Below are 22354 nucleotides of genomic sequence, written 5' to 3'. Positions count from 1 at the left end.
AAGGAATTTGTTTACGTAATTATTTTTAGCCTGACAGCATCTCTGAATGCTGCAACGATTCGAGCGCTGCCTCCCGGCCGCCCCTGCCCTCCCCTGGTAAAACGAGCCCCCAGGGAAGGGAGCTCTCCTGCTGCCACCCCGAGCCCCAGCCCCACGGCAGCTCCTGCAAGCCCTTGTGCAAACACTCCGTGCCGAGAACGTCTCCGCCAGCCCCAGCTGCAAACGCCCGGCTCGGGCTTCCAGCCCAAATCTGCACCTTACCTACAGCAGGGGCGTCCCCAGGCCCGCCGAGGGCCCTGCCTGGCGCCTGGGGAGCACCACCAGCACGCCACCCGACGGGACGTGGCCTGGCTCGGCCGTGAGGGTTAAACCGATGAGAAACCCAGCCCCTGGTGCTGCCCGCGGTGGTGCCGCGTGCCGCGCCGGCACGGGGAGCGCGGCTGGAGCGAGCCGGCCTCGCTGCGGCCACTTCAGGTCCGGGCTTCAAGGCAGTTTGAGCAATGCCAAAGGCAAAGGTTTAATTCAAAGTGAAATGCCTTGGAAAAGAAGGCCTTTCCTTTTATAAACAATTTATATTATTCGATATTCAACTATTACCTGATCTGAATCTCTGCTCATTACTCCTAGCAATAGTAGACAACGATTTTTAGGTTCTCTTTCTCGTGTGTTTTCTTTTCCCGTGTGTGCAGAGCAGAGTTACATCTGATCGCTACAGAGATATGTTCAGGAACACTCCAGCCGAGCAGATCCCCACGTTTGAACGCATCCTCGTTAGCACAACTGATTTTCACTCTTCTCGCGACGCCACTTGGATCAAGCAGGACAGACGGCTGCTCCTCGGGTCTGAGATCCACCAGCTCCACTGCAGCTCAGGTCAGCTGCCGACTTTTTTTCCTTTTATTTTCCTTTTTTTTTTTTTGGCTGATTTGCTAGATAGGAGAAGTTGTTTTCAAACCCCTGGTAAGAAAACTTTGTGCCTCACTTCAATACTTGTACTTCAGAGGAGTACAAAAGCAGAGGGGGAACAGCCAAAAAACTGGGTTGTTTGTTGTTGGGTGTTTGGTTTTTTTTTTTTCCTTTTCAGCCATCTTCTTCTTAAGCCTTTTGCATGTTCTGTGCCAGCAATAAAGCCCAGTGCTGGGACCTGCAGGGGAGGAGATGGGGAGGGAAAGAGAACAGCGTGTGCTCAGCCTCAGCCACACCACGGCCAGCACCAGCCCACCGCAGCGCCCGGGGCTCCTGCAGCGCTGGTGGGGCTCGTCCACACCCAGAGGGGCTCCAGACCCAAACCAAAGCACCTGGGGCTGCTTGCATGCTCACCAAAAAGTGCTCATCCCCCAGTGCCTCTCACCATTTACTGCCCTTCCTTTGGCGTCTCCTCCTCCTCCTGGAGCTGCTGCCTCCGTGCTTGGAAGTCTTCATCTGAAAGGCACAGGCAGACGGGGGCTGTCGGAGGCTGCGGCCGCCCCACGCGGGACACCAGCCCCAACACCAGGCCCAACGCCAGGGAGGTGCTGCAGTGAGGAGGCAGCTCGGGTCCCGCCCCGGGGCAGGGATTTCCTCGCTCAGCCAGAAAACACCCCGGGATTGGGACACAGATTCTGCCAGAACACGCCTGGGAAAGGTGGAAGGAGGTCTCGGCCCAGGGAGGCATTTCTGCCGCGCAGTCACACCTGAGCCAGCTCCGAGGTGGTCGGGGTTGGCACAACAGTGCCAGGAGTCACCTCGGTGCGAACCCAGCTGCCGACAGCTTTGCTGGGCTGGTGCCCTGGCCCCGGGCTATGCGCAGCCCGGCTGCAATCCCCGAGGCTCCCCAGAAGAGGAGAAGCCTGTCCCCAGGCACCCCGGCAAGCATGTGCTCACCAGAGAGCCGCGTGGTGCTGGGGCTGAGCCCGTTGCACGGGTGGCCGTGCCCCCGGCACGGACCCTACAGGATCCTGATCCAGCCCAGTGGTGGTGTGGGGCAGGATAGGGCCGGCACAGCAGGTCCCTGGCCTGCCGGGCTGAGCCCAGCACGTATGGCACGGCATGGCGCAGCATGGCACGGCACGGCACGGCGTTTCTTACCGCACGAGTGTCCTTCGACATCGTCGAGAAGATTTGCCGTGGAAGCTGCTGTCCCCAACCTGCACCCTCTGCTAAGGAAAACGTGTCAGGGGGCCAGGACGTGGCCGCAGCACCACCAGTGACCCTTCACAGCCCCCAGCCCAGCCGCGGGAGGCAGCTGGGGAGGCTCCTCGCCAAACCACAGCCTCGCAGAGTCCCCTGGGACCGCGGCTTGCCCAGCCCGCACCCTGCAGCCCCTCAGCGGTTCCCAGCTGCTGGGGACAGATGGCAGCGAGCCCCTTTTAGGATACACCTGGTGCTTCAACAGGTGTTTTCTTTTCGACTTCCTCATCTTCGTCTTCTCGGAGAAGGCTCTGGCAAGTTCAAACAGCTTCTTGCGCGTTGCTGGAAGGAAGCAGCCAGGTGAGTCTCACCCCAAACCCTCCCCAAAGCCGCTGTGGGTGGTGGGGAGGAGATGGCCACGGTGCTGACACTGTCACCCTGTCACTGGGATTTTTGTGGCATTCCCCCCCCGTGACTAACCCGGCCCTCCCCAGTGGGTCTCAGCTAGCTGTGGTCTGAGTCAGGCTGCCCAAAGAACTTGGGCTGTGCTGCGATGGGAGAAGCAGACTGAGTGGCTAAGAGGAATGGATTTGGAAAGGGAGAGTTACAGCAACCCCTCTGCTTCCTCCTCCAGGATTCCAGCGCAGAGCTGGGACTGAAGGACCCGGCCTCCCGCGTGGCGCAGGGCACGGCAGCTCCCTGTCGCCGCCGGGTGTGGGACGCCCAAGCCCAGAACTGCAAAACGCAGTCAGAAACCTCACCCCAAAGCGCCGCTGCCGGGGCTGAGCTCTGTCGTAGCGCGACGTGCACCTGCAGCGTGCGGTGGCCTGTGCCTTGCACGCCCACGTGCCAGCCGTGTGAGTCGAGGGGTGGTGGGGACACGTGTGCCAGCCTGCCACAAGGGGTGGCAAGGAGCCCAGGGGCACACGTGCCGGCAGACACGTGCGGCGGCACCCACGGACGTGCCGCGCGAGCCGGCTCTGCCCCCTGCCACCCCCTGCAGCCCCTCAGGGGCTGCCCGCCGCCAGTGCCGGAACCCAACTCACACTTCCCCATGTGTTTCAATTTGTCTCTGAATAAGGCATCGTCGGACACGGCGCTGCCGGCCTCGCTGGTTACGGGGGGGGCTGCGTCACCTGGAAGGCAAACATCTGGTCACGGGCGGCACGTGGCCGGGGGAGGCTCGAGACAAATCATTTCCGTGACCCAGTTCCAGCGCTCGTGGAGCGCAGCCCTGCCACGAGCGGAGCTGAGCAAAAGCGAGCAGGACGAGGGCATCAGCACGCCAGACGAGGACCCCCCGCTGACAAAACCCCTGAGAGCTGGGGTGCAGAGACCCGGGGTGCAGGGACCTTGACTCGGCTGCGTTTCGCCTGCCCCCAGCCCCGCACGGGGACACGCACGGACACCAGTGCTAATTCTGTCCCCGGGCAGCTGCCCTGCTGCCGAGGTTAATCAGGATTACTCAGAACAGTCATTATGCCTCCCAGGCACAATCCTCCGCTCCGATCAAGGCAAGGGCAGGCTTTGTCACCCCTGGGAACTGCATCCCGGCTCCCACCGCAGGGACAGAGGCAGGACACGGGAGCAGTGCTGCCTGGGGAAGGCAGGGCGAGGCCGAGGAGGGCGCCAGCACCCATCCCCATCGCCCTCCCTCCCCTCTCCCGCACTCTCTGGGGGCTTTGTGCAGCAGGGAGGGACCGGCTGGGTTCCTTCCCCTGCAGCCACATCAGAGGGCATCAGCGTGGCACGGCACGGCACGGCCTGGCATGGCACGGCCTGGCATGGCACGGCACGGCACGGCCCGTCGGGCAGAGCTCAAGGCACCCAGCTGACGAGAGGTGGTATCTTGCGCCTCTTGAAATTACCTGATATTACGGAGGAGAAACCAACATCGTTGCTGACAGCAACACTGCTCGACTTGGACTTTTTTGACTCGTATTTCAACCGGTCTGAAAAACAGAAAGCCCCGAGGCCCGCTCGGTCAGACCCCTGGGGCAGCACGCACAGCTCTGTGCTCCTTTCCCCTGCACGCCCGCTGTGCTCACAGCCGAGTGAGTGGCCCCTCACAGCAGCACGGGGACACGAGGGGAAGTGGGAAGGTGCGTGGCGACAGGGGAGGAACAGCCCCGGTAAAGCCATGCTGGCTGCCTCCCCGCGTGGGGCTTGGAGGGCATTGCCAGGGCTCCTTGCCACAGATTTGCTGGGCTTTGCTGGAGGCCTCGCAGAGGTGGGCAGGAGGAGCAGAGCCTCGTGGCAGGCGGCTCAGCGCCAAGAGGAGCACAGGAACAAAGCCTGCTGCTCGGTGTTGGCAGGTCGGGCTGCCACCACGGCCCTGACCACATCCTGCACGTCTCTGCCTCGTCACCGGCCGGGCCACCACAGCAGGACCTCTGTCCTGGAGGGAGGCACAGGGCCAAAACGCAGAGGGAGGTTTCCAGCGGTGCTCCTCACCTCTCTCCAGGGCAAGCAGGAAATCCCGGTTCCTCTGTAGCTCCTTCATGAACTCCTCGTTCTGCAGGAAGAGCGCGATCCGCTCGTCCTCCAGGTACTGCTTCCACCTCCTCTCCTGCTCCAGGGAGCCCTGGCCCCGCGGGCCGAGCCCTCTCGGCACGGGCTGCCGGCAGCCTGGAGAGCCCTGGGCGGGAGGCAGACAGGGCAGGGGTTGGTCTGCGGCCGTGGGACCTGGCCCCCCACAAAGCTCCCCAGAGCCCCCCGCCTTATGCTGACACCGGCATTTTGCTCCTACGGTCTGTTGGCAGCGGGGTCCCGGCCTCCCACTCCAACGGCCCCGCCTGGAGGGGCACCCCCCGGCCAGGGCAAAGGGGGCACTGGGCACCCCCGGGTCTGCCCACGGGGTGGAGGAGCCAGGGGATGACATTCCTGCATGGGAGCACACACCCCGTGGTCTGGGAACCAGCACGGCACAGCAAGGATCCGCTGTGCCCCTGGAAGAGCTCGTTCTCAGAGCATATTTGCAAATATTTTTAATTTAAACACACGGAGTTGAACTAAGACGGCACCTGGTGTCGAGGTGAGGGAGGAAGGTCTTGCAGCCAGCATCGCTGCTTTAATTTCCCCAACAAAAAGGCAGAGACTGCAATTTCCCACTGACAAACGCCCCTGTGCTCGCATCCCCTGGCTCCTGGCACGCTTGCACACGTGGAGGAGCAGAGCCACGCTGCACAGTAGCAATCTCACCCTTGCCTACAATATTTATCTGATTTGTAGCTGCTCTCAGAGTGCCATAAAAAGCAAAAGCACACAATTACCAGGGAAAGAAAAGGGCAGCTGCTCCTCTCCTCCCCTTGAGCCCAAATGAATTGGCATGTTCCTATTCCCAGAAAGGTAATATAGCCTGAGAAGCTCAACTTCCAGGGCAATTATTTATGGAAACGTGGCAGGCTGCCTTTGGAGCCAAAAAGGGAGGGAAGAGACGATGCACGGGGAGGGAAGGGCATCTGCAGCTCTGCCCTGGTCCCTGCCACGCTGGGAGGGCGCTGGCCCTTGCAGAAAGGTGCTGCGAGGACAAGCTGCGTGGCCCCAAAACCGCCATGAAGCATACGGGGACCGACTTCCCAGGGGGAAATCCTCCGGTGTGCACAAGATTTGGTATCTAATGCACGCAACAACAGCCCCTGAATGCACCGAATGCACTGCTCTGCCCAAGAGCGTTTCTCACTGGGGCAGCAGGTCAAATAATTTAAAACATTAAGTGCTTCTTGCACGTGGTATTTCTGGCACCGACTGCTGAGCTAACTAATGGCAAGAAGCCTCAGAGCCTGGCTGGAAGTTTCCTCCTGCACGCCTCGCTCGCTTCAGCGCCACCCCGAACGACCCAGCACCGGCTGTCGGAGCTCGGGGTGGCTCAGCGCCGGGGCGCGGCGGGGCCCTCACCTGGGCGCGGGGCGCCTGCTGGGGCAGGATGCGCAGGAAATCCTCGGGGAGGTTGCCCAGGAGCGGCGGGTTCCAGTTCCTGTAGCGGCCGGGCGCCTGGGCGCTGCCGGGCCCCGGCACGTCCGTCCTGCGAGCAAGCACAGAGAGCACCCTTGGGCCAGGGGGACCCCACGGTGCTGGAATAGGGGGGCGCAGGGCCCTGTGCCTACAGCCCCCCGACCCAGCTCCACGGGTTTTGTCCTGGGCGCTGGGAAATCTCATCCTGCCTCCCCAGGACCTCGTCTTAGCATGAGCTCAGGAGAGCGAAAAGCTCTCTTAGCAACCCTGAAATCTCTGGGAGTCGCTTTTCAAGCCTCGCTCCACTGTTTTGCAGGCTAGATTTTCCTTCTCCCTGTTTTGCTCACACTCCTGGCGAACAGCGACGTGGGAGCTTTACCACTGCAGGGCTTTGCTTACAAATTTCTCCCCCCGGACATCAAAACCAGCCTGCACAACCAGCAGAACTGTCTGCAGCGGGGGACCTGGCACAGAGAGGCCACAAGGGCAGTGGCAGCTGCTTTCCTCCAAGCCCACGGTCGTGGCTCAGTGGCCCGATGGAGGAGCAGCAGCAGCAGCAGCAGCAGCAGCAGCAGCAGCGTGACGGCGCCCCGAGGCGCTGCCCTCCCACGGCCGTGGCCCTGCCGCCCTTCCCCACCGCAGCACAGCCACGAGGGCTCCCCGTGCCAAGAGATAAGAGGTGCCGGGCCCCGGCCGTGCAGCACCTGGTGTTTTCGAGAGGCGTCAAGCGCTCCCCGCCCCCAGGAGCTGATTTTTGCCATTCCACTCGCTCCAGGAGCGGCTCTCCGGGCCCCTCAGCTGTTCACGTCTTGGGGCCTCGCGGCCGTTTTTTCGCCAGCTGCGAGCTTCATTCATCCCCCTTGGCTTCGTCTCGCCCAGTCCTAACGAAGGGACGCCAGAGCCCCCCCCCGTACGGGGGCTCGTGCACAGCAGCCCCCCCGGCGGGGCCCTGTGCCGCGGCGAGGGGCTGGCGCTCACCTGGGCGGCGGCGTGGGGGGCGCGCGGGGGCAGCGGCTGCCCAGCGCCTGGCTCTCGTAGGCAGGGGGGGAGTACACGGGGGGGGGCTCCTCGTCCGAGCTGTCCGGCTCCAGGGTCCGCTCCAGGATCTGGAGGGGGAGAAGGACGGGGTGAGGGCGAGCCGGGGCACTGCTCCCCCCGGGGACCGGGACCAGCTGACTGTTGCTGCAGGATGGGGACAAACATCCTGGCTCTGTCCCCTGGCACTGGGGGTGCTGCTCTCGAGGGACGAGGCGCAGCATTTTGGCAACTGGGGGGATCCTCTGACGGCAGCAATAGGCTTTCTGTTGGTTTGGGGGAGGAAAGGAGGGAGGAAAGCAGTTTGGCTCAAGCCTCAAGCACTGCCCGAGGCAAACCAAGCAGGCTCTGTGCTACAAATCAACCAAACTGGGGTTCAAACGTCTGCTGCCTGCGGTGGCTGGACAGTGCCCAGGCATCCTGCACCCCCAGGGCCAGCAGGTCCCAAGGGTGCTGCCATGGGTCTGGCTTCCTTGAGCTGGCGAAGCGCAGCTGCAGGCCTGCAATAACACCAGCTCCGCTGCCTTTCCCTTACCCTCACACCCCCACCCGCTGGGCTGATACCAATTTTGCAGGTGGCACAAACACGGCAGAGCGGGACCGCAGCGCCTGCTCGCGCTGAGCCGGCCGCGGGGGTACCTCGGGGGGGATGCTGTCCTCCGAGTCCGAGCTGTCGTCGCAGCCGCTGCTGTCCAAGTTCATCTGCAGGAGCTGGTCGATGGTGGCGTCCACGGCGCCGTTGTTGGCCCTCAGAACGCACTCGATAATGTCGTAGTCCATGTTGGGGAACATGGTCTTGAAGTCCTCCATGGCCTGGTTGAACTCCAGCCGGCGGACCTGCCTGGCGGGGCGGCTGTTGTTGAGCTCCTGCGCCGAGGAGCCGCCGCGCGACCCGCCGTTGCTGCTGCTGCGTCGGAAGAGGCTCGTCATGACGGGGCGGCCGGCACGGGGGCGATGGTCCCGATCCCGATCCCGGTCCCGGTCCCGGTAAGGCGGGCGCCTGCCGCCACCCGTCACGGGGCGCTGCCCCGGCTGCCGGCGGGGAGCATGGGTGGGCGGCGGGGGCACCGCTCCCCGCGGCCGCAGCACCGCGTGTCAGCCCCCGGCGCGCTGCAGCATCCTCCCACCTGCGGGGCAGAGGGGAGAGAAGTCACAGAAGTCACCTTTTTGAGGTCGCTTTGTTTGAAAAGAGCCACAAGACCCCGGGGTGGCAGGGAGGGGGGCAGCTTTGAGCTCCGTCCTCGCCAGGAGCAGCAGCTGGACTTGCGCACGAGGCATATTTTTGGTAACACCTTCATCTAAAGCCCATCTCAGAAATCCCCCCTTCCAGGGGTTTTTCTTTCCCTTTGGAGGGAGGAGCACGATTTTTAACTTCTTCCTTTTGTGGCTCTGCCTCACTTGCTCAGCCAACAGCGCGAGCATCATCCATGCCCCGATGCGTGGCCAGGAGGCTGCAGGCAGGGGCCGTGCTCACCACCAAGGTGTGAACAAGGTGCCCAGAGGCGCAGCGAGATCTCCTGCCTCAGTGGGGGAAATTCAACCAAATTCAACCTATTCAGCTGTGTCCCGGCGCGATCGGCACATCGCCGCGCCGGGGAGGGCAGCCAGGAGCTCAGGTTCACTGTGCCAGGCGCTGCACACACAAATTGCAAGAGCTGCGAGGTAAGGAACATGGCATCGCTTCCACTGCAGAGGGCTCCGCAGATTTCACATTTCCAGGACTTACGTTTATTTATAAACACGGTGAAATCTCTCTTTAAAATAAAAAAACGGAGTCATTTCAGTGCAGGGGGCTAAAGCACTGCAGCACAACAAATCGACCCCTGGGAAAAGCCACCAAATCCAAGATTAACGTTCACTTTAAAACCATAAACAGATTATACAGCTACTGCTTCTCATTTGGAAATGCAGGGCCAAATTCAGTTCTGGATTAACTCCGCTGTTTAGAAAGAATTACCCCAGGAACACTTTTGATCCATAATATCATTTTCAAAAGCTTTTTCCCAAGTGGCAGGCGGAGAGTTCACGACAACTGTCCCTAAAACTGTATTTAATTGAGAAGAACACGCCAAGCACATTTCTCAGTGAAAAGCTATAATCAGGTTCAACACCATTAAGCAGAGCAGCCACCTCTGAAGGTCACCCGGGCTCTCCCGTGCCCTTACCAAGGCCACCCTACGCACAAAAGCCAGGACTGGTGGAGAGGGAGCAGAAAGGCTCACGAGGAGGCATTTCTGAGCATGCGAAGTCACCGCCTGCTCTGCACTCACTAAGAAAATGCATTTGAAGGGATCACTCGGCCATGAGCCAGCTCCATCCCAGCCCTCTCGCCCGGCAGGGATTGCTGCGGCATGCGAGGAGCGAGGCGTGGAGCAGCGCAGCGTGAGCGGGGCACGACGCCGCAACCGCCCTGCCCGGCTCTGTTCACCGGTGACAAACAAATCTGCTGGAGTCAGTTAACAAAACATTGCTTCTTGGTTCCTCCTCTGCTGCCATGATTCATTCACAGCGAAAAGCCAGCATTGTTCGCACCTCTGGGATTGTACTTTAATTGCAATATTGCATTTCTGGTTTAGTCGCGTGCTAAACTGAGCTCTAACGCGTTCCCGGGGGACGCACACTGCTTCAGCCACTCACCGAGGACAGGTTCAGAGCCCACACGTCTAGGGGAGAACAGGTCGTAAAGGACATGCTGCAAACACACACAGGATCCAAACACAAAAACCTGAGGATGATGAGACCTGCAGAGAACTCACTAGTATGGCTTTGCTGATCTAATATCTCATAAACATCACATAATAAAATCAGGCTCCAAAATCAGGAAGTGTGCCTAAAAAATCCCCCGATCTCTTCTAAAACCCTAAGATCTATAGAGCAACAATAAGTGCCTGTGGTCGGGGGTATTTGTCTCCCGCCGTTTGACTTCTGAGCGGGTATTTAAGGTCTTCCCCATAACCACGAGGGCTGGGCAGCCCCGTTTAGAGGGAGCCGAAGGCCCCGGCCACCAACACGCAGCCGAGTGTGGAAATCCCTCTGCCCTGCCGGGGAAAGACTGGGCTCTCCCAGCTGTAGACGCCTCTTTTCCGTGGAAGGTGTTAGTCAACGAGGCACCAGGGTCTGGGACGACTCATTTAAATTGCAGCCCATGCCAGATAGCGTGACTGGGAGCAGCAGCCTGCTGAATAATTGAAAGCTTCTGGTCCTAAGATGAAAAAAAAAAACAGGGACGGGGACATTTGTATGCCAAAAAGGCTCTGCTGCACATCTGGCTTTAAACAACAACGAGGGATTGTATCGCGAAGACGCTCCCAAGCCCGTGAAACCTGAGTCACGGCCGCGCGGCTTGCAGGAACGCTGCCGGGCCGCCACTGGTGCTCACACCAGCAAATTTGGCAGAGGTAAGGCACAGGCAGTGCCCCCAGCACGCAGCGGGGCAAGGCTGCAAACGCAGGTCTTAAAACCCATTTTTAACGTCCTGATGACATCCCAGAGAAATGCAAACCCCCACAGCAGCGGGAGTTCAAATCCGGAGAAAGGCGAGCGGGATCCCCGTGCCGGTGCCTCAGGGAACGGTCTGGGCACTGCTGGCCGGTGGCTCAGTGATGTCAGCGAGGGGCTGGGAGGGCGCCAGGAAAAGCAAAATCCTGCAGATTGCCCGAAAAGGAAGGAAGGAAGCTGGCGGCCAAGCACAGCCCCAGGCGAGGGCAGTGCCGCACTTGGGGCACGGCCGGGCGCAGGAAGCCCCAAGCCCCCCCCCCCCAGCTCACACAACCCGAATCCGCACTCGGCGGAGACAAAGCCAAGAGCAAGACCTCAGCAGCCACAGAGAAACCCTTCGAGGCACTGGCTGGGGAACCGACGAGCACATCTCCGAGCCACCCACGGGCTGCACAGCCCTCACAAAGCTCCTGTCGCAGAGCCCAGGGCACGCGACACCCCGCAGCACGGACACAGAGCATCAGTCTGCCCTGCTGCAGCCCGCAGCTCACCCCAGAGGCTTCAACCACAGTGCCAACAGGACGGGACGCGGAGGAGACTGTGCTGAGGGTGCTCCCAGGACCAGCAGAGGAACAGCTGGATAATCCTTGGGGCTGGTGAGCCCAGCGATTTCATGCTGGGAACAACAGTTACTCAGCTCTGCGAGGAAAGCAGCCCTGGCGAAGGAGCCAACAGCTGTAAAAGCAGCGGGACCGATTGCTCACAGCCCTCGCAACTCAGGGCAAAGCCTTGGCACCAGCGCGAAGGAGAATATTCTCTTCCCGAGTGTCTGCTGCAGCTCAGACAACAGATGGGGTTGCTTAAACGCGGCTGGACAAGACCAGCCCTTTTTCCCCTGCTCCAAGCTCTGGAGGGAAAGCTCTCAGAGCAAGACTCACATTGGACGCGTTAAATCAAGAACTGCTTCATCCAGGGCAGGTTTTTGGAGCTCTGCCGTCAGCCAGGCCCCTTCAAAGGGACCTCGCTGAAAAGGAGCAAGAAGCGCAGGAACGCGACCGCTTGGCGGCTGTAGGTGTCTGGCCAGCGGTGACTGTAATAGGATTAAAGCCAGGATGAAAAGTAAACGATCGGGAACAAAAATTACAGTAGTGTCTAGCAGCGGATTGAAATTCAGAGCACACACCGAGGACGTGCAGGATGTGGCTGCGTTAAGTCTTCCCCAAGCCTCCTCCGTCACCTTTCTGTCGGCCCCGGCAGCGCACGCACGCACACCTCCAGCTCCGCAGCCCTGGGAAGCTGCCTGCGATCAGGTCCTTTCACACAGGAACAAGCAGGCACACGAGGATCCCTTTAATACCTGTTCCACCACGTTTTAAAACGGCTGGGTTTAAGCCCTTTTCAGAAAAGCATAAAGCAATCAGGGAAAGAAAAAAAAAAAAGAAGGGAAAAAAAAAAAAAGCTCTGTGTGAAAACCCGTGCAGCACGTACCTCTGCAAACCCAAATCCCATCGGCTCTGAGAGCTGGGCCAGAGCAGCACAAAGAGGGGGCCAGGGTAACCGAGCCCCCACGGGAACCTGCACCCATGGGTGCCTGTCACCCCTGGGCCGCGGCTGCTCGGCGCTTGCGGCTGCGGCCGGCAGAGGCCAGCAGCACCGTGCGCCCCCGGCACCCGCTTCAGGGAAATCCTCTTCTCCTGCGGGATCCCAGCGCCAGGAACCGCGCCGTGCCACCCTCCCAGACAGATTTACGAGGGGCCTTTGTGCGCGCACCAGATGTCAGCCCCGCAGCACCCGGCGGGCCTGCAAAGCAGCCTCGTGAGGCCGAAACGCAGCGGCTGCTCTCGGCCTTGGGGGGAGAAGCAGGGTGAGGGCTCCTGAGGGACCCCAGCCCTCCCCCGGGACCCTGGGTGGCAGCAGGGTGCGTGGCCGTGGTGAGCAAGGGACGGAGAGCCCTGGGCTGTGCAGGACAGAGCCCTCCTGGAGCGCCTGGTGTTTCCCTGTGACTAATCCCCGGGTCTCACTCGCATTTGCTAGGCCACAATTACAGTCCTTCCCCCCCCCCCCTTCCAAACTAAGCCTATATTAATGAGATAGCACTAGATCTTAATCGAAAAGTTGCCCGCCTTGCGAGGCTGCCTTCCAATGGCTTCATTGAAGGTAATTTGAGCTTGGTAGGACGGCATTCCTAAAATAGTTGAGGGAATTCAAACACGAAACAAGGTTTCCAGGAAGGGATTAAAAAAAAAATGGGTCAAGCAAGTGTGAGCGATTAAAGTAACCCAGCATCCTTTGTATGATTTAAATGCGTCTCTGCTCAGATCTATCCCGTGTCGACGTGCAGTAAATTAGATGCAAGAGGCTGACGAAAGCAGAGGGGCAGATTTAAGGTTGCTCCACAAGGTGGCTGAGCAACCTCGACCTTTCCTCCTCGGGCTCTCGCCGCTGACACCAAAACACGTTTGTCCCAGCTGAAAACTCAGCGTGCTGCTGGGGCTGGTGGCAAACGGCTGCAGCAGGCGGGCGCCGCGTGTGCGGAGGGCACGCAGGCCGGCGAGCTGCTGGCAGGGACGGGGACAGGGGGACAAGCAGCCGCCAGCGCGGCCGTAATCGGGATCAGGGCGTCACCCTCCTGTTTGCTTTGCTACAGAAGGCGTCAGCGACCCCAGCTGCTCCCGCACCGGCTGAGAGCCGTGCCCCGGCTCAGGTTGTGTCCCTCCCCGTGCCCTCCTGTCCCACGAACCCAGCACAAGCCCTGCAAGCACAGCGGCTGGGTGACCGCAGCACGCTGTTCCGGGAGGCTGCTGGCACAGCGATGGCACCCGGGGGACATCACCCACCTGACGTGGGTAGGAAGGAGGGAGAGGTGCCGTGAGCGAGGGACGGGGCGAAGCAGGGTGTCGGGGGCTCTCCCAAAATCCTGGCCCCTCTGCGAAGCTGCTCCAGATCCAGCACTGTCCCACGGCCCTGGCCAAAGCATCTCAGGGACTCTGTGCACCTGCCAACAGAGCAAGGCACCCACCGCAGGGCAGACGCTGTAGGAAAAGCAACCAAGCAAATTTGGGGCTGGAGACACAGTCCCTGTGGGCCCCACCTGCTGGTGCTGGTGCTGAGCTCCAGCCCAGGGACCCTTTTCTGAGTCAAACGCCCTCTCTGTGCCTCAGTTTCCCCATCCACGTGCAGCATAACGACGTCCCCGAAGGGCTCCGGTGCTGCTCACGGACGTGCCGTCGGTGCAAGCCTCGCGGGAGGAAACCCACGGAGGCCCTGCCAGCGCCGAGCCGCAGGCACCGCCGTCCCGTCCCGCAAAGCCCTCGCGCCATATGTCGCACAGCCCCGTCCTGAGCCGCTTATCCCCTCTCCTCCCTTTGTGCTCCCGGCTCAGCGCCAACCCTCGCCGGCCGCGCACACAAAAGCACCGGGAAGCTGCCGAGAGGAAAAGGAAAACTCTCGCAGAGACAAAGGTGATCGGCTCTGCTGGGGCCAGCACCAGGAGGTCAGGGCCGGCGGAGGAGCCACCTCTGGGCTGTTTGGGGATTAGGTTTTGTCAGCCAGCACCTAACTGTAGGGCGGGCGACAGCTAATCCGTGCTGGGGGCAGGGCCGGGCACACATCGTGCCTCGCTGGCTAATTAGCATGGCTTGTTCACAAATGCTGATTTGCCATTTTCGGCCAGGGGTCAAAGAAATTTAAGGACAGAGGGGAAAAAGGAGAAGGAGCCTGAACAGAGCCAGCCCCTTCCCTTGCCAGCGCAGGATGCGTCCCACCTGTTCCTGGTGCAGCAGGAGCACACTGGGGATGGACTGGGAGGGACTGGGAGGAGACCGGGCTTCCCCTGCCCCAGCCTGGGCACTGGGGTAAGCTTCCAGAAGTTGGGCAGCGATTCCTGAAGCAGCTTCGTGCAGGGGCACAGAAGGAAGAAAACCAAGGGTTAGAGGCAGGGTCGGTGCGGGCCGAGGGCCTCACGCTCAGGGCCAAGCCACGGAGGTTGTGCGGGCTCTGACCGGGCACTGGCACCCCAGCACCAAGGTGCCACGGGGCCACCAGCACCCGTTGCTGTTCTCTGGCCTCCAGGATTTAAGGGCCATCGCTCAATGTGCAAAGGAAAAAAAAAAAAAAAAAAAAGCAGTATTGATTCGCCGAGGGCTACGTGGAGCAGAAGGACCGCACAAGTTTCTATGGAAACAAAACGAGGAGAGTAAAACTCTCACTCACGGGCACGGTAAATTATTTACCAGGACAGGCCCCTGCCCATTAGGATCTGGTAAAAAGATTTAAAAGTGGTCATTACGCAGGCTGCTTGCAACCACTACATTCAGGCCGCTGAAACCACAGCCGAGGAAGAGGAAAGACTTGGGGTTTCCACGCCACGCAGGCGGTGAAACCCGCAGGGCCAGCACGGGCTCGCTCCAGGGCACAGCTGGGGACCCGTGTGAGGGTCCTGTGCCCCCGTGGCCCCCTCTGCAGCTCGAGGAACGCCGCCGAGGAGCCCCCAGGTGCCCGGACCTGCGGGCAGCCCCAAACCCCGGCACCCAGAAAGCGAGCTGCTCCAAAGAGCGGCCAGTGCTGCACCCGTTATGGGTGTCTGTGTCCCTGCCGCATCACCGGACACGGCTCCCGAACCCTGGCTCCGCGTCCAAAGAAAGCTCGCGAGGGTTTCGTTGGGGAATCTGCCTGGATCAGGGAGCAGATTTAGCCACAGAGCAGCCTGTCCCACTCCTTGCTGCGAGGCACGGCGGCGATGCCCGGCACGAAGCCACCCAAAAGGCTCCCGTCCGACGCCGCCTGCGGGAGCTGCGCACCCCGCGAGGTCGCCCAGCCCTCGGCACTGCCAGCTCAGCACCGCTGCGAGCCGGCACCGGCAGGGAGAAAGGGAGTAATTAAGTTGCAAATGGAGGAGTTGCCTTTTTATGAGTCAATAAGCCATATGGCTGATGGAAGCCACCCTGCGAAAGCACCGAGCTGACAATTCGGGCACTGCCGTCCCCTCGTTGTCCTGGGACACGGCACCGCATTGTGATCGCGCTGCTCTTTTGTCCTCCCTCGCGCCGGGTGACATTGCTCAGCAGAGGAGAACCTGCTTGAAACACTACACCTCGCCAGGGACGGGTATTTAATTAACGCCGATCCATCAGGCCTCTCCCACAGAAGCGCCAGGAAGGTTTCAGCGCGCCGCGGGGATCGCGGCTCCATCCTCTGGCACACGGGGGGGAGATTGAAAGCCCTTGAAAGCGTCTCGTGCTCGCTCTGTTCCCTCTGCTCCACCACAGCACATCGGGATTAGATCCTGAAATTATGTGGGATGCTAACCTGGAGTGCCAGCTCCCACGTCTGCACGGCCCCGCTCCCAGGGCGAGGGGACCCCACTCGCAGCCCCCACGCAGGGGCTGTGCTCTGGCAGCGCGGCCGCTGAACTAGGGCACGTTCTTCCTCAAAGCCCCAGCCTCACTTCTCCTGCATTATTTTTAAGTTTGAGTAATTAATTCACACCCAGCTCCGTCGCTGTGCTGTCCCAGTTGCTTTGGGCCGGCCCGACAGCTGCAGTTACCAGCCAGGGAGGTTAAAAGCAACAAGGATTTCAGGAGCAGTGGGTTGGGACAAGCCACCAGGCTCCATCAGCAGGAGGATTAGCGTTGTGCTGCAGCTGTGCTGTCCGTCTGCCTGTCCACAGCGCAGAGGGGCCACGAGCCCTCGTGCCCCCCTCAGAGCACCACATCCCCTCTCCAACACAACTCTGAGCCCTTCCTGAGTGCCAGGAGCCAGGAACTGTCCCCACGGGACGTCCCCGGCCTTGTGCTGTGCTATGGCCCTGGCACGCAGCTGCCCCATCTCCACCTCCCGTCACCACCACCCCGCGCAGCCCCTGCAGCTCCGGGGGCTGCCCCATCCAGCCCGGCCCCCAAAAGGCACAAGGGGGAGCAGGGCAGAGCCCCCCTGGCAGCAGAGGCAGGGTCAGCGTCCCCCCAGCACACGGTACCTCGCAGCGCTCCCGCCGGTCTCCCGATCTCCAAAGGCTGCCCTCGTGCCAGTGCTCCACGGCCACCTGGGAACGGGGTGGTAGAGAAAGAAAGAAAAAAACACAGTTATAATTGACTCCGTAACTGAGTCAAACACTAAAATCAGCTTGGACATCCCGGTAAGTTATCTGGCAGTTGTGCCATGCCCCATTTTCTGGAGGCAAGCCACCTGCTCTCCCCGTTACAGCTCGGCCTTGCTCCGCCGAGGCCTCAGCCAGGCCCCGGGGACGCGAGCGAGGGCAGGGATCGACGAGCTGCCAGGCAGAAGGGAGAAACACCACCCCCGGGAGCCAGAGCTCGTTTTCCAGCAATTACAGCGGACTGGGGCTAGGAGAAAGCACAAGGCATGCAGGTGGCCGTGTCCCAACGGGAGGGCACTGCTAACGGGGACACCTGGGCAGAGCATGTCCCATGCGCCACTTCAGCCGTGGACAGGGAAGGACCTGCCGCAGACGGGGGGAGGACGCCAGGCACGCTGGTGCCTTGCGTGGGAAGGCAATCAGGAGACTGCAGAGCACGGTGCGGCCCCGGATGAACCCTTTCAGGGCAAGGGAAGTCGCTCAGCGTGCGCAAGACACCTTCAAACTCCAACAAAATTCACCGGGTCTGGAGCTGGACAGGCCAGCGGTGCTGTGCGCAGCCTAACGCACGCTGGGTTTCCGCCGACACCACCAAGAGCCAGCTCCTGGCGTCGGTCCCGAGTCCACCAAACCCTCTGGGGGCACTGCCCCGAGCCCGGCAGGGCCACGGAGGAGCTCCTGGCCGGGGTAGCAGCACCCCCAGCACCCTGCTCGCGGCACGGCCCCTGCACCACCACGGCGGGGAGGTGGCGGCACGGCACCGGGGAGCCGCGAGGGGCTCTGCCTTCCGGCCGCGGCGCTGGCTTGGATTTTAAGACACTTGTTTGTTTGTTTGTCGCTGGGCAACCGAGAGGGGATGGAAAAAAATATCAATATCGCATTGTCACCTATGAGTCACTGCTCGGCACGGGCCGAAACGCCCCGTCCTTTCCACAGGATGCCGCCGAGGCCCCGGGGAAACGGGAGGAGAGCCCGAGGTGCCCCGCGGCCACCGGCACTGCCCCTGGGGCTGCCTGCCCCGTCCCCGTCCCGCTGCCCATGGCTTGGGACACCGGTGGCACAGGGACACCGGTGGCACAGGGACACCGGCGGCCCGGGGACGGTTTTCCACGGCCTTGAAGGCGGCGAAGGAATTTGCATTCGTATTTGCATTTCCTAATTGCGCCTCCGGGTTTCCCGGGACATCGGCCGGGCTCGGTTTCCATGGCAGGTTTTGTGCGGGCCGGGAGAACCGAGGGAGGCACAAAGGGGCCACAAAGGACCTGCCACTCACCGGCATCAAAGGCAGCCGCAGGGCGGGACGGCCCCGGCCGGGGGCACCCCAGCGTCCCCCCGGCACCGCCAGGGCCACGCCACGGAGCCCCACGTCCGATGCCCACGGGACACGGGTGGTCTGAGCAGGGATGTGCCGCCCACGGGGCTGTTCCGGATTTTTACTTTACTTTTTTAAAATCCGATGGTTTTCAAAGCCAAGCAACTCCAGTTTATCCCAGGCAAAGGCTCTGCAGGGCCTCCTGGCACTCCCTAGCCCGTTCCAAAAAATGGGAAGTTAACCAAAAGTCTTGTTTTAACATTTTCCAGTCGAAAAGTCAGTGCGTCTCAGTGGTTAATACATGCGTCAGGGACAGCTAACCAGCACGGATTTTTCAAAAGAGGTTTTTAAAAAAAGTAGTTGAAATTTAAACAAAGTGTCTCAACCGACCAGATCCCAAGTTTCTAGAGTTACACCACACTAAATGAATGGACGAATAAATAAATTGCCGGTTGACCTTCTGTCCTGGCTCCACGTGGAACCCAGCCCGGTGGCAGCCGCCTTCGTGCCAGCAGGCCTCTCCCGGCCGCGCCGCACACGCAGCCGGCAAAGTGCCCGAGAGGAGCCGCAGGTGGAGGTTTAACAGCGACGGGGGATTTGCTCCCAGGGCAGCAGCACCCCAGTTTTACAGTCCCACAGGTCCACACGGCACAGATCAGCCCGGCAGCCCCTGGAGGGACGGGGCAGGAGCAGACCTGCAGCATCGCACTGCGGCTGACGTCCCCAGCCCCGCTCATGGCCACGTTTTGGCAGGGACGTGAGGTGCTCCGTAAGGCGATACGGCCCCTTTCATCTGCAGGCCCTGCTCCACGTCGCGGGCACGTCAGCAGAGGCTTCAGCAGAAAATCCAGGGGCAAGGACCGGTTCGAAGCAGAGTTTGAGGATGCCTTTTTCTTTCCAGTTCCCGACGGCAATCACCAATCGATCATTCTGTTCCTGGGAGGTTTTACTCCGTACCATGGGCACCGACAAGAAATAAACGCTGCGTCCCTGCAGCAGACGGACCTGTTTTAAATCAAACCCGCAGATATCCGAGCTGGCGGAAGGGGAGAGGCTGGGCTTGGAGCTCCAAGTAGCGGGCAAGCCAGGACAAACAGCCACCAAAAGCCACCTGAACCGTAACGCTGCCGCCCATGGCACGGAGCTCGCAATTAACTGGGGATTTAGGATGCTCCTGGGCAGATCCCTGCACTACAGGGAGCTGGCGAGGGCTGACCGCTAAGGGCGGCAATCCTGCGGCACCAAGCCTGTCCCCCTGAGGTGCTGAACCCGATGGAGGGGCCGAATTGCAGCACGCAGCTGAAGAGCCACGCCTGGAGGCAGTGGTGCAAGAGCCAGGCCCAGCTATTGCCCAGCGTTCTCATTTCCCATTATTTTCAGCTGGTTTGCCAGCTAGCTGGGTCGTTGTTTTGTTTTTTTTTTTTCTTCCCAAATTCCCTGTTGCATTCAGGGGCTGCCCTGCCAGCACATCTCCCAGCCCCTGCACCAGCTCCACGCAACCAAGAGAGCCGCCAAAACCAGGAGCACAGCCCGGCAAAACCTGGTCCCGAAACCACTTGCTGCAAGCCCAGCGCCACCGAGCAGAGGCTCGGCTGCAGCCAACCTCCTTCAGCACCTTGCCTGTGGTGACAGAGGTGTGCCACCCGTCACCACCTCTCCCAACTGAAAGCGAGTTCATGTTATTATTTTATGCACTCTAATTTTACAGTGCAAAATTACTACTATCAGCTCACGCTGCCCAGGAGCCTCCCCACTCTGACCACGGGCACCCCACGATGCCAGCCAGCGCGCGCAGCCCGAGGGTTACGGCAGCGGCACCCATCCCGCGGCTCCTGCCCTCAGATTTTATCCTCACGGCGACAGCAACCAAGTGTGAGTTACCTCTCAGCTCTACTCCTGACCTTTCCCGTCCGAATGTGACTGCCCGGAGCACTCAGCATCCCGCTATCTTTGCCCCCGCAGCGCACATTTGCCCAGGCAGATAAGCACCGAGGGCTCGCTATCGTGCTGGGAAATGCCACGCGCGCCCCGCACGTTCCTGCCAGCCCCACGGCGGCTGTGGCCCGCGGCACCCACGTACACAGCGCCCATACGTGCAGCTCCTTGAGCCACCGCGAAGGGAAATCCTGCCCAGCGATGCCGCGGATCCAGCTGGGGGAAAAGGCCGGGTGTTGGTGCCTGGGTTAGGTGCCGTTTTGTTGGTTTGCGTTTCGAATCTGAAAGCTCTTTGCTAACAAAATGCCAAGAAAAAAACAAAGCTCTTCTCGGAACTTATCTGCCGGGAGAAGGGATGGATGCCTTCCACCTGCCTCTGAAGCAAATGGTTTTTGCAGTCGGAGGTGCTGGGCCCAGGGGACAGCACGTGAGGCTCCGCCAGCACCAGGCATATCCTTGCCGCGGCAGACGGGCTCTCCCGGGGCGGCTGGACATCGCAGCAGCAGAGGTCACCACAATGGGCACGTACCAGCAGCGACAGCACCGTGAGCCGACCACAGGCTGCGTCTCCTTCACCTTGATGACCACTGAAACCTTTTCTGTCGCCCTGCCACCGGCAGGGGCCGAATCCCCGTTGCCCAGAGGGGCACAGCTCCTGCAGCTTCCCACTGCCCCATTGCCGCAGCTTCAGCCCGGGGCGTCCACGGGAAGATCTTCATGAAAATCACAAACAGCTTGGCATCGAGGTAGATGGTGCTTCAGTCTGCATCGTTAAAGACGAATGAGGAGGAGGAGGCGGCAAGGAGAATAAAAGCCTTCGTTGGCTGCCGTGTGCCCCTGGCCACCAAGTTTGGGTGCCCCCAGACTTACAGGCTGAGGGGTCGGCCCAGGACAGCAGGATTTCCCCATGGATTTTGTCACCGCTCCGTCCCCCACGTTTATTTTTGGTGGCAGCAGCAGGAGGACGTGTGAGGAGGAGGTGCGACTCCGCTGCTTTTTAAAAATAATAAAAAGGAGTCTATCCAAACTGCCTGGCGAGGCAGACAACACTCGAGAGCGCTGCTTTGAAATGGTGATTCCCACGGGCGAGGCAGCTCCCAGACCCTTCCCTGCCGCCGTTTGCCCACGATAGCTTCGCTGCCAGCCCCACGCGCTCTCCAAACCCAGCAGGGCGACGCAGCTCGGCTCCTGGGGTCCGCAAACACCTCCGGAGCCGGGAGCTAACCACAAACGCCTTGGCACGGAAGGGGCCTGCCGCGTTCCCTAAGCTAGGCTGTGTGATCTATCCCCAGGAGAGATGTCAGGGGGTGTAAGTGCTCTGCTCGATTTGTGGGGAGCTGAGGAACAGGACAGGGATTTAAGAGCACTTCTCGAGCAGTGGGGAGCTGCGGAACAGGACGGCATCCCACAACAGGAACACCAGACCCGCAGCAAAGCTCCAGGCAGCCGAGCCCCGCGCACGCCCCGTGTTATGGGGCAGCACGGGGGGCAGCACGGGGGGCAGCGATGCCCGGCAGCCCAGCACCAGCTCCGGGGGCCCTGCCCCGCCGTCCCCACCACCGGGGCTCCGGACACCACCGGGCCACGGGGACCCTTCAGCCCCCGGAGGTGCCGCCCGGGGGGCGGGCAGGGGCCTCTTCTCCGGCTGCCCCTCACCGGGCAGGCGGCGGGGCCGTGCCGGGCGCTGCCGGGATCCCGCTCCCCGCGGGCAGGGGGAGAACCGGGCCCGGGGCCGCGCTGCCGGAGTCGTCGTCGTCCCCCCCCCCCCCCCCGCCGGCTCCTGCCCGGGCTGGACGGGGGCCGCCCCCGCTTCCCCTCCCCGCAGCTCGGCCGCCGCGGCCCCCGTGCGGCGCTGCCCGGGCCCCGCGGAGCCCGAAGCGGCCCGGCGGCCCCCTCCCGCTCCCCGCCGGGCCCCGCGAAGCTCGGGGCCGCGGCCCGCGCAGGCCGGGAGGCGCCGCCCGGCTCGGCCCGGCCCGGCCGCGGCGCACAAAGAGCCGAGCCCCGGCCCGGCCCGGCCCGGCCCGGCCCGCCCCCCTTACCGGCGCTGCGGGGGCGGCGGCAGGCACGGAGCGCGCCGGGAACCATGGAAAGGAGCCGGGACGGGAGACGTACGTGGCGGGCGGGCGGGGGCGGGGGCGGCCGCCGGGCCCGGCGGCTGGGGGCGGCGCGGCGGGGCCGGGGCCGGGGCCGGGGCCGGAGCCGGGGGCGCGGGGCCCGGCCGGAGCGGAACCGGGCGTGCGGGGGGGGTTTGGTCCCTTGGGCCTGCCCCCGGTTCTGGATCTCCCCCCGGTTCTGCTCCCCCCCCCTCCCCGGTTTTGGGGACCCCCCCCCCCCCCAGCCCAGGGAGGCAGCACCGCCCGGCCCCGGGGGAACCGGCCCGGGGGGCCCGGGGGGGCCAGGCCCCGGCTTCTGGCGGGGGTTCGGCCGTAACTAAGCCTCGCTACGGCCCCGGGCTGAAGGCAGCCGTGCCCGGTATC

At 61.9% G+C, this 22354-nt stretch overlaps 1 protein-coding gene across 3 annotated transcripts; it reads right to left on the bottom strand.

Moving 5' to 3' along the window:
* Positions 1-1095: 1095 nt before the first annotated feature.
* Positions 1096-22011, bottom strand: CUEDC1 (CUE domain containing 1). Of its 3 annotated transcripts, none has more exons than XM_040532531.1 (12): positions 21917-22011; positions 16511-16576; positions 7738-8225; positions 7042-7169; positions 6007-6133; positions 4564-4747; positions 3978-4061; positions 3156-3245; positions 2358-2451; positions 2068-2126; positions 1352-1422; positions 1096-1144 (listed from the first exon to the last, which is right to left on the bottom strand). In XM_040532531.1, exons 3-11 carry the CDS (start codon positions 8026-8028, stop codon positions 1355-1357), a joined length of 1125 nt encoding a protein of 374 aa, XP_040388465.1. In that variant the 5' UTR covers positions 8029-8225; positions 16511-16576; positions 21917-22011; the 3' UTR covers positions 1096-1144; positions 1352-1354. The 3 variants fall into 3 exon arrangements, with proteins under 3 accessions (XP_040388465.1, XP_040388467.1, XP_040388466.1); XM_040532533.1 differs by lacking the exon at positions 21917-22011 and adding an exon at positions 19824-21357; XM_040532532.1 differs by lacking the exon at positions 21917-22011 and adding an exon at positions 17152-18010.
* Between the last annotated feature and the right edge of the window lie 343 nt (positions 22012-22354).

The sequence above is a fragment of the Cygnus olor genome, chromosome 20 (genome assembly GCF_009769625.2).
Source record: "Cygnus olor isolate bCygOlo1 chromosome 20, bCygOlo1.pri.v2, whole genome shotgun sequence".
In the NCBI taxonomy this organism is placed as follows: domain Eukaryota; kingdom Metazoa; phylum Chordata; class Aves; order Anseriformes; family Anatidae; genus Cygnus; species Cygnus olor.
This window is presented reverse-complemented; position numbering and strand designations above follow the sequence as displayed.

Excerpts from the sequence above, each read along its gene's own strand:
- CUEDC1 (XM_040532531.1), bottom strand. The coding sequence starts at position 8,028 with ATGACGAGCCTCTTCCGACGCAGCAGCAGCAACGGCGGGTCGCGCGGC. Across the intron at positions 4,062-4,563 it reads CCTGCTTGCCCTGGAGAGAG|ACCGGTTGAAATACGAGTCA; the intron begins GTGAGGAGCACC and ends TCTGTTTTTCAG. Across the intron at positions 2,127-2,357 it reads CACCTGTTGAAGCACCAGGT|GTTGGGGACAGCAGCTTCCA; the intron begins GTATCCTAAAAG and ends CAGAGGGTGCAG.